The 19,613-nt window shown below is 30.0% G+C and overlaps 4 protein-coding genes across 4 annotated transcripts in view; 2 read left to right on the top strand and 2 right to left on the bottom strand.

Annotated features, from left to right (window-relative positions):
* The first annotated feature begins 1,044 nt into the window (after nt 1-1,044).
* Nucleotides 1,045-2,139, top strand: LOC100169230. Its single transcript, XM_001952500.5, is given in 3 exon segments — nt 1,045-1,358; nt 1,707-2,023; nt 2,026-2,139. Coding segments are annotated over 3 exon segments (468 nt in total). The 5' UTR covers nt 1,045-1,266; the 3' UTR covers nt 2,085-2,139.
* A 1,955-nt stretch (nt 2,140-4,094) lies between these two features.
* LOC100572647 (mediator of RNA polymerase II transcription subunit 30) lies at nt 4,095-5,214 on the bottom strand. The gene is given in 1 exon segment (NM_001326677.1): nt 4,095-5,214. A coding segment is annotated over 1 exon segment (669 nt). The 5' UTR covers nt 5,004-5,214; the 3' UTR covers nt 4,095-4,334.
* Nucleotides 5,215-7,451: 2,237 nt separating this feature from the next.
* On the bottom strand, nt 7,452-9,130 carry LOC100160353 (NADH dehydrogenase [ubiquinone] 1 alpha subcomplex subunit 6-like). Its single transcript, NM_001161962.2, is given in 3 exon segments — nt 7,452-7,707; nt 8,639-8,754; nt 8,818-9,130. Coding segments are annotated over 3 exon segments (381 nt in total). The 5' UTR covers nt 8,948-9,130; the 3' UTR covers nt 7,452-7,572.
* A 7,332-nt stretch (nt 9,131-16,462) lies between these two features.
* The window catches only part of LOC100165149 (kinase suppressor of Ras 1), a 9,259-nt gene continuing 6,108 nt past the window's right edge, over nt 16,463-19,613 (top strand). Inside the window, exons 1-4 of the mRNA XM_008181438.3 lie at nt 16,463-16,791; nt 16,865-17,005; nt 17,082-17,226; nt 19,601-19,611. Coding sequence (XP_008179660.1) covers nt 16,639-16,791; nt 16,865-17,005; nt 17,082-17,226; nt 19,601-19,611 — 450 coding nt within the window. The 5' untranslated portion in view covers nt 16,463-16,638. The remainder of the gene's footprint in view (nt 16,792-16,864; nt 17,006-17,081; nt 17,227-19,600; nt 19,612-19,613) is intronic.

Here is a 19,613-nt window from a genome sequence, read left to right as displayed (position 1 = left end):
CCCCCCCCCCCAAAAAAAAAAAACATAGGACATACAATTTTAAAATGCTATATTGCAATGGTCTGCTTTCCTTTAATATATTTAGCTCCCCCAAGTCAAAAGTTGAAATTGCGCTTACATAACTTATACAGCAATAAATAATGAATAATGTATCACTTTATTTATAAATTGTAATTTACAAGCTTTTCTCCTATCTAAATAATCATTTATTTTTTCTTTAGATGATTTATGCAGTGTTTTACAACCTATAACGAAAAAGTAATAGACAAATCAGAGGCCCCTAAATAAATTCTAATTATCCAGGCCCGGATAATTAATCCCTTAATCCGGGCTTGAATCTAAAGTGATAGATAAATATTGGGACATATTATTGAAGGTATCATGAGGTAGACGGCTAAATAAGGACTGGTCCTTCTACAGTTCTACTTTATTCATAGTGCACTAGTGCAGGTAATTCTATATTACTCGTTATTTTACAGCATGATCACAATTTAAGATAGTGATCATGATGTAGATACTATAATTATAGATTATATTATTAATATCACGGACTACTACAGTTACTGATATATATCCATAGATATATACAACAAACTAGATAGCCGTCTCATTGTCATGGAAGTCGGCCGCCATTTACAAAGCAGGCAATGTTTACAAAATAATATTATCATAGTATATATAAATAGATAAATATATATGTATATAAATAAATGTAAAATAAATGTAAACATTGTCTGCTTTATAGATGGCGGCCGATTTCAAGATATTGGTCACAACTTTACTGTAGTATTAAGACGGCTATCTAGTTGTTGTATATATCTATGTATATATCTTAGTCCGTGATATAATCTTATTATTTTTTATTATCATCCTCGTAAAGGCTGTTTCTTGGAAATAAAAATATATTAAATGGAAATTATGACGTTTAAGTTTTATTGACGAATGGACTAATTTACTCAGTTATTATCATATTACACTTTGGTTTATGTCTATAGGTATACAATGATAATAATTATTTGCTTGGCCTCTTGGATTTATGATACCACAAAATGATACTATTGAATATTGATACTTTTTAGCTAATCTGTTAATAGAAGTGTAATAATATTATATGAGCTTATATTTTTTAGGTATGACAAAGGTATTTTAGGTACCTAACTACCTTCAATTGTCTACCGTATTTAGTTTAAACATTTTTAGAAACTTTAAAATTGTGTTGAATCTACTTGACGTTGTACTATAATCGTAATCGGATAATAAACTATAATGAACTCATTAGTAGCAGATTATGGAGACGAAACAGACACTGATTCGTTGGAAAGTGATCAAAATCTAGATGAAAACACTAAGGATATGAAGTAATTTTGATCAATTACCTTAAACTGATTTCACAAATATATTGCACAAATTTCACTGATTTCAGTGATACAATCATTACTTAAAAAATTTATTATAATGTTTTTAATTTTCAAATGTATCTAATATTAATATACTTAATATTTTTATAAGTTATTTTAAAAATCAATGATTTACTGAATTTAAACATAATTTTCAAATGTTAACCAATTTAAATTTAATTTGAACGGATAATCTGATTTCTGTGTCTAAATTGTTATTTCATTGTATGGGTACCTGTGTATAAAATAAAAATATTGTTCCGTTCGAGAACAGTAGTTATTATTAATTTTATTTAATTTTAATTTTAGGTTAGTTGATGAGTATAAAACTGAGAATAAGCTTCCTGCACCAAGATTTAAAGATACTGGTATTATCAATGAATCTGTCTTCAGAAATCCTTACTTGGAAGCTGAACGAGCTAAATGTGCAGTATTAGAAAAACATGTTAAAATGGTTCCTGCTAAGGACCACCTCACAAAAGTTAACGGAAAAAATATATGTTGGATGAACAAAAAAGGTCGTTGTCGTTTTGGAAATAAATGTAAATTTGCTCACGATTCAGAATTATTTAATGGTCCAAATATAATAGATGAAGACAAATCAAATAAGGAGAGTTCAAAATCAAATAAAAAAAAGAAAAGACCTGGACTATCACAAACTTTAATACCAGGAAAAAAAATACTTAAAATATTTAAAAAAACAGAAATGACTAATGTGCATTCATAAAATATTAACTACATATTTTATACTGTTTTCTTAATCCTAATGTATATAATATAACTATAGAAGTTTGTAACAAGTATAATAAATGTTATCAACTTTTGTTAACATTTGTAATTATAATATTTTAAATGTATGGCATTTATCTAGTCATTGTTTCCATATTTTTTCACATTACATATTTGATTGATTCATTAAATCACTTTTTATCCAACATACAATATTTATGAACAAATAGAAATATTTTCATTTATTATTATTTTATTAAAGGAAAGTCCACAACGTTAACAGCTAATGGATAGCACAATTTAATGCATACAAATGTTCAAAGGTTTATTGTAGCTTAAATTTGTTATTGAAGGTGCATGAAGCATGACCCTTCAACAAAATATCAGATTATATTTTAAAATTAGTACTTTATATTTCCTTGAGAAGATATCTCCTTAAGAGGATGTCAGCGCACTATTTGTTTTCTCTCTCTGGCCCACGCACAACATAGACAAAACGCATTGATGCAAAATCATTTGTTCTATGCGTTTAAGTAATCTTAGAGTAAAGTCACCTATTACAAAAAAGATAGAGAATAATATTTTTGAGGGAATGACATATCGATTTTATATTTTATTAGTATTTGACTTTCAAAATAAATCAAAAGGCCAAGTGCGAGTTGGACTCGCGCCCGAAGGGTTCCGTACCATAATTCAATATTTTCATCTCAATTCAATTTTTATTTACTAATAAATAATTACAAAATATACAAAATGTATAAGGTAAATGGTTTGTTTGTGCCCGTGGCAACGACTTAAAACGATTCACTATAATTCTGTGTTGAAATTTATGGAACGAATCATTTTATACGACGTCACTCATGGCAACCATTTATAAACAAAAGTTTTGATCTGAAATCTCAAAATTCCCGTTTTAGCACCTACCGGGGTTGTTCCTCTCCCTTTTTTTTAGTATTTGTTGTTATAGCATCCACGGAAATACATAATCTGTGAAAATTTCAACTTTCATGGTTCATGAGATACAGCCTGGTGACAGACAACCGAGTGAAAGTAATAGGCTTCCATAGGGAACCGTACGGAACCCTAAAAATGTTGTAAATTTAAATGATGTTTAAATTGTTTTGAGACAATATTTAGACAAATCGATATGTCATTCCCTTAAAAGTATTATTCTCTATCTTTTTTGTCATGGTTGACTTTACTCTAAGATTACTTAAAGACATAGACAAAATGATTTTGCGGAAACGCATTTTGTCTATGTTGCGTGTGAGCCAGAGAGAGAAAACAAATAGTGCGGTGACAGCCTCTTAAAAAGAAATATATAGTTTATTATTCTTTACAAGGGTCTGGATTACCCAATTCTCTCCTTTCTTTATACTTAAAATTGTTTTATTAATAAAGTAAGTCTAGCAAATATTTATCATTTTGTATTCGGTAAATATTAACAAAACAAAGTGGGTTTTACAATAGTTTTCATAAGGTTATCCAGATAAATATTAAAAAAGGAAAAAGTTATTACAATACATACAATTTTGTCCCACAATTATACCTGGACTGTTTTCTGTATAGATATTATCATAGTCTCTAAGACAGTTATGAAGAACATGTAAAATAAGTAATCAAGACAATTTATTAAATTCATATATTTTTAAAAATTTGCATAAAATATATTTTACCTGCCCCCTCATACCTGAGGGAATAGCAATCCCAATTGAAACCCAAATTAAATATCTGAGACTGATCCTAGATAAGCATGAGGGTTCTGTCAATGGTCAGCCTCCCTCCTCATTCTAAATCATCATATAAATATTTTCCGTCATTATCCTATTTGCTTATTGTACATTTTCTATTTCAAATAAAAAAAAAATATTTACTAATTTTATCATTGAGTATTGACTATTAAATATGAAAGGAAATAAATTTATTCCACTGCAAATTAAAAAAGAAACTGAAATGGAATATTTTAAATATTGTCATAAGAATTGTTTCTGTTTAATTTTTAGTTAGTATGGGTAGATTAATTAAATCTACAAGAATTGATACTACATATTTTACTTATACAAAGGCTACAAACCAAACACATTTATTTGACTTGATCTTGATATTGTCTTAAATTTAGCTTATAAATAATTATTATGTACAAATCATAAAGATTTGTTAATGTATTTTAATTGAAACTTAAATGTACATATAAATTAAATAAGTATATTAAGACCTCCTCATTGCTAACATTGTATTTATTTCCCATATAATTCTTCGGAGATGATCAATTATTTCTTTTAAATGTCTATTCTTATTACTTAATTGTTCAGCTACTTCTTTCATTTCATCGCTAGCAATACGATACGTTTCGCTAGTTTTTCTTTCTTCAGACTTCATGTCCCATTCTTCTTGGAGTGGAATCAGTCCTTCTATATGCATGTACTCCATACCTTGTAATTGGCAGCTATCATTACATTTTTCGTATATAATTCTTAGTCGTTTGAATAGTAATTTTATGTTCCTCAATTGATCTTGCATTTTAATACGCCTTTCATTACTCATGTTAGCACCAGTTGGAGTACCATTCGGTGGCATTAGGACTTTAAGTATCTGGAATACTTCGTGTGTGCGAGACACTATTTCTTGTACAGTTTCTTGTCCAAAACGACACAAAGACGCTGTGTTAAATTGATGACCAGATGCAGACTGATTTTGGTTGGAAGGCGGTACTGGTGGCTGAGACACGGAACCAACACCTACTGGATTCTGATTAAGAGGAACTTGTGGTACCATTACATTGTGTTGACCGGGAACCTGTGTCTGTATATTAGATTGTAAACCAGGCCCCACATTAAAGCTTGGTTGACCGACCATGCCAGTCTGGGATGACTGCATATTGATAGTAGATATTATACAACACTTTGGTTTAAATGCTTTTAAAACAATTATGTACACAAACGAAGTAGTAAGAATAAAAATGCTCAAAAATCTGAATTTTACATTAACGGCGTACTAATAAATAATAATGTACCTATGCAGTTAGTACTTAGAAGCCACTAGCCAGTCTGCCAGTAGTTAATAGTAGTTATGCCCGATGCCGTTTGAGTGTTTGACTGTTAAGAGTATAGCACAAAGAGTAATGAAAATGCATAATGCATATCAATTTTCCTGATAAGCACTTTAACAAGTACCCATTGAACTATATTTAGTTCAATGCAAGTACCACGGCTATTGATTATCTTTAATCGTGACAAGTTCTATGGTACCACAGAATCAAGGTGTATTGATAAGGTGTCGTCTGGACCTATTGGCGATTGAAAGCTTATCAATTATCAGGCCGGCGGGGCGGTGGATCTGTAACGGGGAAACCAGACAGTAAATAAAAACGGTTTATATCACTTTCATAGATGAAAAATATAATATCAATTTGGCTTGGAATAATCAAAAAATAACATTTATTACTGGCCGCCGAATTTAAAAATATTTAAATTTTCAATATATTATTATAATATACAAAATACAAATACAATTTCACAACTGAGCAAGGCCGTATCTGAGGGTGGTCCAGGGGGTTTCGACCCCCCCCCCCTTAAATTTTTTCAATATGTCTTATTTTTAACCAAATATCGAAACATAAATTCAACAAAATTACAATATACATGTTTTGGACATTCTACACCCTACACGTCAACTTCTTGAACTTAAATAAACAATCTTACACATAACGATTCATTATTTGAATAATTAACAATGGAAATAAATCATTATACGTTATTCCTTATGTTCAATGTCATTAAAATTGAAATATTTATCTCGTATGAACATTGCTGAAGTTATATTGTGAAATTCAAAACAAATTACTACCTGTTATACTGATGTAATGCATATTTAATATACACATAAAATTAATACTAATGACTGAATTGTTGTATCCAAGCAGATTTATTTTATTTATTTTTAAGTACATACTGTGATTTATATTTGTTATAATAAATTTTTTTTTTTTGTTAAGACTATACCAGTTTGGATATTTAACAATTTAATAATTGCTTTTGAATTTGATTTAAGTAGTGATCAAAAATATACATCTATAATTTATTATGCTTATGAAAATATTTGAAAATATTAGTCAATAGGAAAAATAATTATTTCATAGGTATTAAATAAAAAATATAATTATTGAATAGTAAAATTAAAAAAAAAATGGGCGGAAAATGTCCGCATAAAATATATCAGGGCGAAAATGTCCTACTACACCTAAAGCAGTCAGGGGAAAATGTCCGCGATTCAAATTTGATACTAAGTGATAGCAAGTTATAATTTAAAAATTAAAACCATACTATTTGAATTTTCGCCACTACAATTTTTATATTATATCCTGTATTTCTGTTTAACTTTAAATGTGCGAAATACAACTATGTTTTTATGTTTCTATGTTAGAAGTTTGGAACGTCACACTTGCATGAGTTGATTCCTAAAATTTTAAAATGTTTACCTTGCTTCAAAAAATCAACTAGATGCTCGGGATAATATTCTTACCTATAAATGGCTAATAACTTTCCAGTTGATGCTTTAAAAATAAATTAAAAAAATATATACATACAGAGCGTAACAGGAAAACCTTACAAATTAAATAACTTTTGTTCTAATCAATATTTTTGAATTTTTTTTTTATATATAATTTATTTTATTAATACTGAAAATAGCCAAATTGTGAATCTGATTTAGAGAACAATTTTGAAGGTAAAAACATTTATCTAAGTCAAGTAGTTTATTTATTAGAAATTTTTAAACTATCAATATTAATTTAGAATGTATTAACTTTTTTCAAAATATTATTTTTGGGAATTTTCTGACATGAGTTAAATTTTTAAATTATTTACTAATTATATAATTTGAACAATTTTTGTCACTTGTTTAAATAGTATATATTTTTTTTTATGTGTCAGGTCTGTTACACTCTGTGTATATATATATATATATATTGAAGAGAAAAAATGTTACTATTGTAAAGTACATACCTATTGTTATTAAATAATGATATAAAATTACAAAAAATTAATAATTATACTAAATTTATTTAATGCACGACAATACATTATGTTAAAAACAATGTTACATAATTATTGAATATCAATAATTTTGAAAATACATTGAACATTCGGAAATTTGAAATTCTTAGAGCATAATAATCGAGTGTTTAGTGAGGAGCTTTTTTACCATTTTTTTTAGGGGGGTACTTTTGTTTCTTTCCCCTAAATTTGTTAGTACTTTATATAAAAATTGCAATTTTACTTCAAGTTAATGAATGTTTTTGAAATAAAATAAAATAACAGCATTCAATTTGAATCTACTTTTTATATTATATGTTACAACAAAAAACTTATTTGCATTTTATATGCCTATGTATTTCCAATTAATTGTATCAACTAATAACAAATAGAGAAATTGTTCATTATTTTAACTATTGAGAGTCATTATTATTAACAAATTTTGACAAAAAATCATTTGGCTTTGGCTCAACAGTATCTTTAAATAATGTCATTATGTGACAGTCCTGGGCCCATTTTGTGACAATTTCTTGCAACAGCATCTGTCCCTGCAAATTAAAATTTTAAAAATAGTTGTAGATTCAAAGGTGATCTTTAAGTAATAAATAAAAGAGACTAATAGAATAGTGGACTCTTTAATCTTTAGCTGTAGTAAGTAATAACTTTAAAATGTATGTATTAAATTTTATATTTCATACACTTAATTATATCTGTATTTATGTAATATTAATACTTATTCAGGATAATACTAAACTGCTCAGCTGATAAAACTAGTAATATCTGTGCATCCCTACTCCCAAACACATTCAACTACAAGCTTAGGCATAGTAATGTCAAAAATTATGGTTAACGACAGTGATTTTCAGAAAACCTGAGAGCTCAACAGGGTCTGGCTGCTTGGTCAGCATGCATGAGAACAACAGTTTACTTTTATCCTGAATATAGAATTTCTAGTATCATAAATAATAGGGCATTGGGCGCTCATAGCTTGGTCATACTGAGCAGAGTTAAAAACACATTTTAATTAAGAATACATTTTTTTGTTTTCATTGTTTAATTGGATCACATCTGTGCAAAATGTTGAGACGGAATATTGTAATTTTATTTTGCTATCTTCTTCATAACACGTTTAGCTTTCTCTGTGTTTATTAAGTGAGTAATAACTTCATAGTTGAGAAAGTTTAACATATAATATACCTTAGTCTGACTATTGGTATGAGTATTTTGTTTGAACACCGATTAAAATCTGTGACATTTTGTGTTTTTGTAATTATTACTTAATAAACTCAAAGAAAGCTGCTATGAAAAAAATTATGATTTAAGGTCTTCAATGAAAGCAAAAAATGTATTCCTCCCAAAAATTTTTATGACTGCGGCTCTGGACAATATGATCGTGCGATAAACACCAGGTTCCCTATTATATATCTAAACGTATAGTGATATACCAAGTCATAGTAATATTTATACATTCTTACATACCTTAATAACTAACATATCAATGACTCTAACATCAGTAATATGTTTATTTTTTAAGAATTCTTCTTTCAACTTAATTTGACATTCTTCTTTTGAAACGGGTAAATGGCGATCAAACACTAAAATAATACATTTACTCTTTGTATAAAAATGTTTGAAATATATTTCAAATTGTTACTTACACATCAACGGAATTTGCCTGTAATATGTTTTATATAAATTTAAAACTCTTTTCTTAGCTTCTGATTTATCAGATGATAATAGTGGTCGAACTATTTTAGTAGCACATTTAGAAGCTTCTCGAGCAGCCATTTTAAAAAAATATATATTCACGAATATCGACAATCGTAATGAATTTGTCGATAAAATATAATTATATTTATTGCAAACAGTGAAGTAGATACAAGGTACGTCGTAGGTATAATTGTAGAACTAATAAATATTATATAGAATGATTAGAATGTCTAAACTCTAAAATACATTTTTATGATTTATGTTTTATCAAACAGCAGTAACCTTTCGAGTTTTGATAAAAACATGGATTATCAATCATATGTTAAGACACAGAACAGAGTTAAGAGTTCGAAAAAAACACTTTCACCGATATATTATACTGCGTAAATTGTGAAATAATAAGTGTTCATCTGGCCTAAAGACTATCAGTACCACGAATTAAAATATTGATTATAGATTATTAATTTATTTATGAAATTTATTATGGTTGTTATTTATTTGTATTTACTCATATCCAGTTATACGTCGCCACGTGCCCTCCCTGCACTTCCCACAACCCTAAATGATGCCAAAATTGGCAACTGGTTAAGAATTGCTGCCGGCGGCCTGCCGCTTAGAAAGGTTACTTCGCACTGGACACTGGTAAAACTATTTAAATTAAAGTTATAATCTTTTTTTTTTTTAAATGTCGTTTATTTTGTGAAAATTTACAATCTATACAATAAATGGTACAATAAGTAAATGTGAATGAAATAATATAAGATGAGGCGGTGAGAATAATACAATGAGTAGGAGTTTCACATTAGAAATTCATACATGGATGGTAATTTGGGGAAAGATAGTAATAAATACGTTGAGTTTGATGTAGGTACGTTGAGAAGATCTCTGAGCCATTCGCGTTTGAGACGTCTGGTTGGGTTGTTCGGAAGAGCATTGGTATGAATGTGAACGATGACCTGTTTGAGTGGTTTTCCAGAGTGTTGGCGTAAATAATATATGATAGCTGTTTGTTTTATGGTGGAGATTTGAAGGTCATTATGTAGAGCACAATTTGTGACATACAAAGGGGCTTAAGCAATCATGCGGAGGCCGATGACTTGGCATGCTTGTATGGTTCTTGTGTTCGATGGTTTAGAAGTATCTCAAAGAGCGATTCCGTATGACTATCCATTTCGTAGATAGGTTGGAATAGGGAATTGTAGAGTAGTAGTCGGTTGGGGATGTACATACCAGATTTGATGAGAGGCTTGAGGATGTGTAGGTGGCTATTTAGTTGTTTACGTTTGGTTTTGAGGTGGGAACTGGGAGCCCCAGGTAAGCCTTCTGTAAAACAGTAGACTGAGTTATTTAACTTAATTTGTGTGAGGAATGTTTGCGTTCTCAAATGTTATGTGAGGACAGTCATCAGAGTGGAGGGAGATAGTAACGTGAGAAGATTTGGAGTCGTCGATCTTAATTTTCCATGATTTGAATCAGTGGGGTAAGCTGTTCAGATGGTTTTGGAGTAGGCCACTCGCTTCGTGGGGGTCTTCACTGGATGAAAGGATTGCGGTGTCGTCGGCATATGTCCCTATTAGAGTGTTACCCGTAATGTTAGCTGTGAACAATGTGTGTAGGAAACGAGCGATGTCGCTTACTTGAGGGACACCGGCTAGAATGTTTTGGGTGATGGAAAATGTGGTTTTTAATTTGACTCTGAATGTTCTGTTATTTAGGTATGATTTTAGAAGTAAATAATAAAGTGCTGGGAAGATTTTTTTAAGTTTGAATAATAAACCGTCGTGCCAGACGGTGTCAAAGGCTTGAGCTACGTCGAGAAAAAGCCCTGAGCAATATTTTTTTGTTTCTAGAGATATAGCAATGTGGTCCATTACACGGTGAAGTTGTTGAAAAGTTGCATATTTGGCTCGGAAACTGAATTGAAAGCTGGGACGGACATTTTGTTTGAGTGTGATAGTCGCAAGTCTTTTGAGAAGAAGTTTTTCAAAAATTTTTCCAAACGTAGGTAAAAGACTGATAATTGGTTTGTAAAATTCGAGCATATCAAGTTATTTGCCTGGTTTAAGTATAGTTATAATAAGTGCTGATTTCCAAGTGGTAGGGAAATAATATAGTCGAAATATAGCATTAAAGATGTATGTGAGAAGAATGAGGGTTTTTGGTGGTAATTAAGTTTTTTACTGTTTTGTTGTTTATGAGATTATGACCTGGGGGCCCTGGGGGCCCATTCTTGAACTCGTATACAATAAAATATCACGAGTGATATTTGATAATTATCGGATAAATTATGTATTTGGTATTCTGGAGCACACATTTGATAATTTATCATTTTATTTTCAGTGATAATTTATCCCGAGTGTTTTGTAGCCCGATATATTTTTATCAACGTGTTTTCTCGTTATTATTTATAAAACCAAATTTGATACTACGATTAAATTTTAATTTTGGTGTAATTTAAGTCATTTTATGTACCCAACTGTGTGATATAATTATACTGTTAGTTGTGTATAACGTAGAAGTGTGTACGAATTTTAATAAAATGGAGGATATTGTACACGCTATTGCCATTTAGGAAAATGTTGAATCGCAAGAAGGTGCACAAAACATTAGAAGGCATTTTATGAAAAGGGTCGATGCTTTTACATTACCCGACAAGGATTTCATTAGAAATTTTAGGTTGTCAAAAGGATTAGTACATCGGCTAATCAACATGTTAAGGCCTTATGTGACAGAATCAACTCGTTCTTCAGCACTTGATATCCCAACAAAAGTAAGTTTTAAAGTACATTTTTTATTTAATTATCCAATATTTAACCGCAGTATATTTAATTTTATATTGAGAAGTGAAATATAAAATTTTAAAATGTTAATCAGTTGTTTGAATGTTTAAAATTCATGGGTGGATAAGCCCAACGGGAAATAGGGATTTGCTCGCTAGGCCCTCGTCTGTGTTTTCATGTTGAGGCCCCCTTGACTTCAGCCCCATCATACTACCTAAATTGTACAAACATCAGCTTACATTTTCATTTTATTTAATTTTAATATCTCCTGTGCATAATATAGTTATGAATACTAACTTGGACAAAGTCGATAAGATTACTTGTTATTGACTATTGTTCTATTTTTAGAAATTGGTTTATCAACATTTGTTCATGTTATCTATAATTAGGGCTCTTTAAGAACATGTAAAGACAGCCGCCATTTTCTTTCCGATTGTAATTAATACAGAATTAATACAAATTATACAAATATTTATCAAAACAAGTACGTCTATGAAAAATCGTTAATAATCGTTCAAATAGGTATACATATATTTTCATACCTTTATTCATTAATTACCAAAATTCAATTTCACAAAACAAATTTAACAAATACACGACTAGCTAATAAAGTAGCTATCATCATTTATCAGCTTTGGAAAGAAAATGTCCGCTGTCTTTACCCGTGTCTATTAGAGCCTTACTATAATTAATGTAAGTATGCCTACAATGGTGTGAAATTGTATCGTTATTTGTGATACCTATACTATATCAATAATTATTTTTATTTTTATTTACTCCTCCACCAGGTATTGCATTCAAAGCCAACGCAATTTTATCCCATTTCGCTCGACAATCCTTCTTTGTGTACATTTTTGTATAATTAAACATTTTTGTTCAGGTTGTGCCATTAATTCTACAACTTACAAGCCTTTGTTTTTGGCATGCGGACATATAACCTTTCCGTTTACGAACATCCATTTTTTAACTATAGACTTCATTTTGTTATAAATTAAAATTAAAATTACAAATTTAATTATAATTTAAAACTGGAATAATTGAAAATAGACATACTATCAATTAATAACTATGGTGACAATGATAACGGACAGCGGTTGCGACGTTGTCAATGTGTTCAATAATTAAAAATCTTGATAAAATATCAAATAACGATATATTATCACCACCGATATTTTATTATCGTTTCGGAATCGAGAATACCTATTTCACAACATTTGATATTTTGTGTGAAATAAAATTTGATAATTAGCGTTAGTGATATTTTATCGTACGAGTTCAAAAATAGGGCCCCAGGTGACTTATTATTCTTGATTTTTTTAACAATTGATAGAACTTCACCAGTAGTGGTGGGCAAGGTTGGTAGTACCATGGGCAGAGGCGATGAGATGAATTGATCAACTTGAAGCATGTGAGTAGCATCTGGGGAAATGATGAGCCAGAAGATCTAACTGTTCTTGGTCAGTGGTAGCAAGATTGTTGTTTTAATAGCGGAGAGGAGAATCGTCGACTTATAATTTAAAAGAGATTTGGTTTTTTTCTAGAGAGACCAGTTTGAGGGTGATAGAGATTGAATATGGGAGGTGTATAGTTAGGTTGATTTTTATGTTTCTTGAGAGTTTACTTGAGTTTGTTAGAAAAATAATTGTACCGTTGTTTGTCAATCGGGTAGTGAGTTCGTTGCCAGGTGTTTCGAGCTCGACGTTTTTGAGAGATGAGTTCTCTAATTTCGGGAGTGATAAGACTTCTGGAGTTGTCTTGAGTTGCAGCTTTGGTGGAAGATATTCGAAGTGTAAGCGAGAACAAGTTTAAGTTCCTCCGTTCTGTTGGTGATTCCGTTTGTGTTCCATAGAAGAATAGTTAAGGCGGATAACTTGTTTTCGGCCATTGTTTGAAATAAGTTTTTCGATGAGTGATGTAAGTAGGGATATCAAGAGATTGATTAGTGACCTGAATTCCATGATGAAAGACGCGAGTTGATTCGTTGTGTTATTCGAAACATTAGGGATAGGAGATTCTTTATGTGTTCTGTGTGAATGGTTGGGGGTATTTGTGGCAGGGGAGGGAATTCCGCGTGAGTATTTTTTGAGGTTATTGTGAGGAGGGAGATGCTTGGTGGTTCGATGTGTTATTGCACCAAGAGTTCAATGGTAAGAGTTTTCTGTTTTCGCTGAATTCTTTGTGCACTGAGCAACCTTTGTGGTTGGCAGAATGTGTACATTTGGCGGATTGGTTTCGATCTTTTTGGCATTTTGATGAGTCATGGGGATCACCGCGTAGCGAACACATTTGGTTGCAGTAAGTGCGTGTATGACCATATGATTGACAGCGAAGACATTGGGGAGTGTCCTTTCTGGGACGAGGGGCTTCGACATTTATTTTTGAGTACAATAAGGGTGAAAGCTTAAATATATTAGGGTTGTTAATATCCGGTACTAAGTCGATGAAGAACATAGGGAGAGGTGCCTTGGATTGTCTGTGAAGTATATTCATAATATTTCTAAGCTGGAAACACACTTGGTTAGTTCATCTTTTATGAATGGTATGTCCGTAACAGGGATGGAGATTTTTTATCACAATTCTGTATTGTTTAGTTTCTTTATTCTGGAATGAGTGGAAGGCAACTTGACTTTCCTTGAGAATTTTGACAACAGATCTGTATAAGTCCGAATTAAAAGTTTGTAGCTTAACCCCTTTGGTGGAGGTTTTGCATTCGAGACCATCAGGTTGCGTAAGTTGCTTTATTTCGTCTGTAAAATTATTAAAATTTAAAATGGATTCTATGAATATTGGTGGTGGGTTGACGGTTTTGGGCGTGGTGACCTCCTGTGATAGCTTAACATTGTCGGTGACCATTTTTTGTCTTCATTGGAAGAGACTAATGAAGAGAAGCGATTTGAAGAGGTGAAAATACTAGTGTCTTTTTTGGATGTGGTGATGTGGGAGTGTTGGGTGATCTTAAACGTTTAGACGAGTTACTTTACTCAAGCTATCTACGACCAGTTCTGTCCTATAGATGCGAAACGTGGTCGGTTACAAAGGGAGATGAAGTTTCCGACTATCGAAAGGAAAATACTGAGACGCATTTATGACCCTATCTTAGAAAATGAGGAATATAGAATAAGAACCAATAGAGAAGTCTACCAAGTATACTCAAAGCCCAATACCAAGTTTGGTAATGGGTGAGACATGCCTGGAGATCTACTGGTATAATAAAATATGTAATGATTGGTACTATCAATTGGAAAAGACCTAGGGAAAGACCAAGGCAGGGTGGATAGATATAGTCAAATCAGATTTTGAAAAATGTGAACCAGAATCAAAATTAGAAGAGTGTGTTAGAGGTAGATGGCATCAAATAGTAGAAGCAGCGAAGGCCCTAAATAGGCTTTAGAAGCTAAAACCTTCAAACGTGACATTTTTAAGGGATAAAGTCCATAGGCGCAAATAGCGTTTGAGATTTGGGGATTAAATCCCTAATTTAATAATATTCAATTATTTAGGTAACGTTTGCGGGACTTGGCACCTAAAGCCCCCCTATTTGCGCCTATGGTGTAAACACACCTGAAAGCCAACTTAATACCATTGTTATGAACCCCTGTCTTTAGGTAGTAGTTTTAGCTTACGTAGCACCTGTAGACCGCCGTCGCGAAATTATGTCTAACAATGCGACGTCAGTCGAGTGTCACACGTCGAAACCATAATACGTTAAAAGATATATTAATTAATCTAAGTATATATAATAATTCAGTTGTGCACCTTCTCAATTTAATAAACCAGTAGTATCTCTATAAACTTGTTATGTGTTGATTTCTGACGAACTCAACCTACCAAATTTTCCTAACCGTCTTCTGGAGGAAACCAATTGACGGCGAACTCAAGCTGACGTTAACCGGACCAACGGACCTGTTAAGTCATAACACCATTACCAATAGTAAGCAAATACCATAGCAGTTTGCACCAAATCAACGACAAGCGCGCCTGCAGGATAAAATCCCACCGGGCCAAGATAAAAATTAATTATAAATTATAATATATTATTATAGTGATATTAATATTAAAGTAAATGCTAAGAATTTCCAGGGGATAATGACGCTATTGGTCAACATCAATTTATTTTTATTTATGTATATTAATATATTATATTTTTTAAATAATAAATATTATTATATCTTATTTAAATATAACATTTTTATCCGTAGTTTTGATCACGGCTTTAGATAGAGTGGTTGCACATCGGCCTATAGGCTATGGGTACTACGCAATGTTAGACTTATCTAAAGCCGTGGTTTTGATTAAACTAGGAATATTTTGTTGTTTATACCTATAACGTAAATTATCGATTTCAAAGACCGCAAAGTTGTAGTTATGATTTTTGATGCTTCAATGCAGGTAGGTACTTTCATACCTATTTATAATAATACAAACTAACTATTAATTATTATAATATGATGATCGACTTATAGATTATTCAAAAATATTAGGTACCTATAATTTGTGTTTCGAAATTTCGTATAGGTACACTATTGCCTGTGGTTTTTATAATAATTATTTATAACATAATAATGAATAATGATAGTAAATAATAGAAATAATAATAATAATAATAATAATAATAATAATAATAATAATAATAATAATAATAATAATAATAATAAAACTTATAATAATAATGATAGTTTATAATAATTAATAATAAATAAATAATAGTAACAATAATAATAATAATAATGACGAATGAGTTTGGTTTATTCTCATAACCGCGGTAACCTAAATAATGAAATGTCCTTGAATTATGATGAAGATACCGAAAAAAAAAAATGTTTTATCTGACTTTTCTGACCTGTTTCCGTGATAGCGATCCAGCTCTTCTCTTGTAGTCTTGTGTACATTTTTTGTGTTCTTACTTCTTAGCAAATTACGACTAGACGTTGAGTGAAGGAAATTCACGTAGAGCCCAGGATGTATATTGTGCAATAACCGTATGATGGAATGGCGGAAGAGGAGTTTGATAGGCAGTTGATGTGCGATGAACCTGAAGTGATACAAAAAGTCATCGACATTTCATCACAAATGTTGATCAGCTTGAGGAATCTTTGCGAGACTCGCGCAGAACTTACTCAACATGAAATTAGAACTCTAGAAGTAAGCAGTTGTTGTACCCTATCTATTTTTAATATGTATTTTGTCTATACATACATTTTCAATCTTCCTCTAGGGTAAACTAGTGAAGTTGTTTTCAGTGCAGTTAAATAATAGGCATAAAAATCCAGGGCGGTTTGATTGTCAAAAACTTAGAAACTCACCATCAATAAATCAATGGCTGGAAGTTGTAGGACTTAGTACACTTTCTGTACAAGTATGGACATAACTCACTATTAATGATAAAAAATTATTACTAATTTATGTACCTACTTTTAATTATTATTTTTTAGAGAATATGTGAAAATATCAGCTCTATTGAAGCATTATTGTTAAAGTCTGAGAATGAATTAAAATCAATTCTTCCAGAATACTCTCTCAAGGATGAAGAACTTAGACGATTAACTAGAGCATCCTATAATTTGAAAAAATATAGTGGTATGTATTAAGTTTAGTCATAATAATATTAGTCACATTTCAGACATAAAAATAATTTTTAATGGTTTAGGTGTATTATTTTATTTATTTTGCATTTGAAATGTACCTAAAAGTTAATATTTTGTGACTATGTCTAACTTATTATGTGAGAAATCAAGGAAGCTTAGAAAATTTAACATTATTTGACTTGGAAAGAAATTTGCTTTTAGGTTATCAGGTATAGGTATACTTTGATGATCAGTTGGATTTTTTTTTAGATTACAAATAATAATTAAATAAATTTAATTTTCAGATAAATTTAGTAAAAATTAAATCTATAATTCCCAAAAGATTTTCAGTACGTATATTATATTTTTCTGATGTTAATACAAATATCCAAGAATACTATAAATAAGTATTGAAATATTTTAATTTTGGCTATAATACAGCCTATTTTTTCAACTTCCTCTAATGTTGCATATATAATTAACTTGACCATTCAAATTATATTACAAAGATATATTATGATTTAGGTTATACTAGTTTCATAGGTATTACTTGAATTACATTTTTGTGTTTTCCTACCATTATTAACATGTGAATAATCATTGATGGATATTCAGTGGCATAATTATGGGGTTTCACAACGGTGCACTTGCATCTCTTGGTATTATGTAGCAGGTGCAAAGATATGCATTCGCACCTGCAAAAGTTATACTTTATACATGTTAAAATACAATACTATTTCATTGATTTGTCAAATTTTTTATAAAAGATAACAACTGAAACAATAATAAAATAATGTTCCCTATATAGGTAATAATGTTGTTATCACTAATCACTAAGTCTGTTTAAAATAAATAGATTTTGATATTTTATAATATGTTATAGAATATAAAAAGATACCTAGTTAGGCTTTTGAAGAAAACATTTTTCACATTCTATTCATTTTTTATGATAAATTTAATCTGTAACTATTATTTTGAAATAACAATAATCTACTACTACTACTACCTAGTGCACCCAAGTAAACAATTGGCTATAAATATGACTTAATTTGACTTTACAATTATTGGACCAATAACAATTTTGCACCTGCTGAAATTTAATGGATTGGAACAATGTGGACATTTGAAGGAAAATTATTTAAATATTTAATTTTTTTTTAATTTTCAATTAACTTATAATACATTTATTTGTATAATATGTGATAAAGTAATTCTACATATATACTTAACATGGTAGTTGTGGTTATATATCCTGAAATTAGTTCAAATAAGTTGACTAGGTATTACTTAAACTAAATTTGTTTATTTCCCTACCACAATCAGTATTAGTTATTAAATAAAGATTGACTTTTGGGTTCTATCAATAGATAGGTTTCCCTCACCATGTGTTTTTCTAAATGTAATTTAATATTATTATGTATATTATGACATTAACTTTCCTATTGTGTTTGAAATACAGATATTATTTCAATAAAAAAAATATTGATTGATATTTTAAGGAATTTAACTATAGAATTAGTTTATAGGAAACTATATAATAATTTATAAGTTATAGGAAAAAAGAAATTTGTCCGTTGTGTTTCACAACCTCAATTTGTCCTTATATAGAATTATTTTTGTTAGATTTAATTAAGTTTTTACATTTGGTGTTACTTTGCTAATTGTTTAATCTAAAAAATATATTAACTGTTATTGGAAGCAACATTTTTAAATATTTCTTGACATGCGATCTTTAAATAATTTTTAATTTATATGGATTTAGTTATTGGATGTTACAATTAACTAGCAAAAAAAAAATTGCTAAGGGCTTTTAGAGTTTATTTGATTTTAAAATATCAAATATCATTTATTATTTCAGTTAAAAAATTTGAGATTTGGAGATTTTGGAGATTTGTTTCTAAGTTTTGGAGGTCAGAAATGGTGTTTGCAACACCTGATCCAACTGTTATATCTAAATAATTATTATTATTATTTCAATATTTTCAGGGGAAAGCTTACCTAACTTCACCCATTTGATCTCTTTAGATCTGTCAATAGATATCTAAGAATACTGTTAAAATAAATCTTAGATCCTATATAAATTTACTTTACTAGTTGATTTCCAAAAACTGAATAGATTAATCTTAAAGCTATTTTAGCTAGCTTTGATTGTATGATGCACATTTTGTGACAATTGTCTGCCTAATTTAAATATTTTTTGCTGTGAAAACTTAGCATCAGGTTTAATTTATAAAAGGAATACTATGCATAAGTACCTATTTCTGGAAATAATGAATATTTAGTTTGATATTTTAACTCAAAATTCAATCTTCAGTGACCACAAATATTGAATTTGATATATGATATCCAATTTCAAATGAATTTTATTTATGTTTTTTTCGTTTTAGAAACTATAAGGGT

Source organism: Acyrthosiphon pisum, chromosome A2 (assembly GCF_005508785.2).
Source record: "Acyrthosiphon pisum isolate AL4f chromosome A2, pea_aphid_22Mar2018_4r6ur, whole genome shotgun sequence".
Lineage (NCBI taxonomy): Eukaryota > Metazoa > Arthropoda > Insecta > Hemiptera > Aphididae > Acyrthosiphon > Acyrthosiphon pisum.
This window is presented reverse-complemented; position numbering and strand designations above follow the sequence as displayed.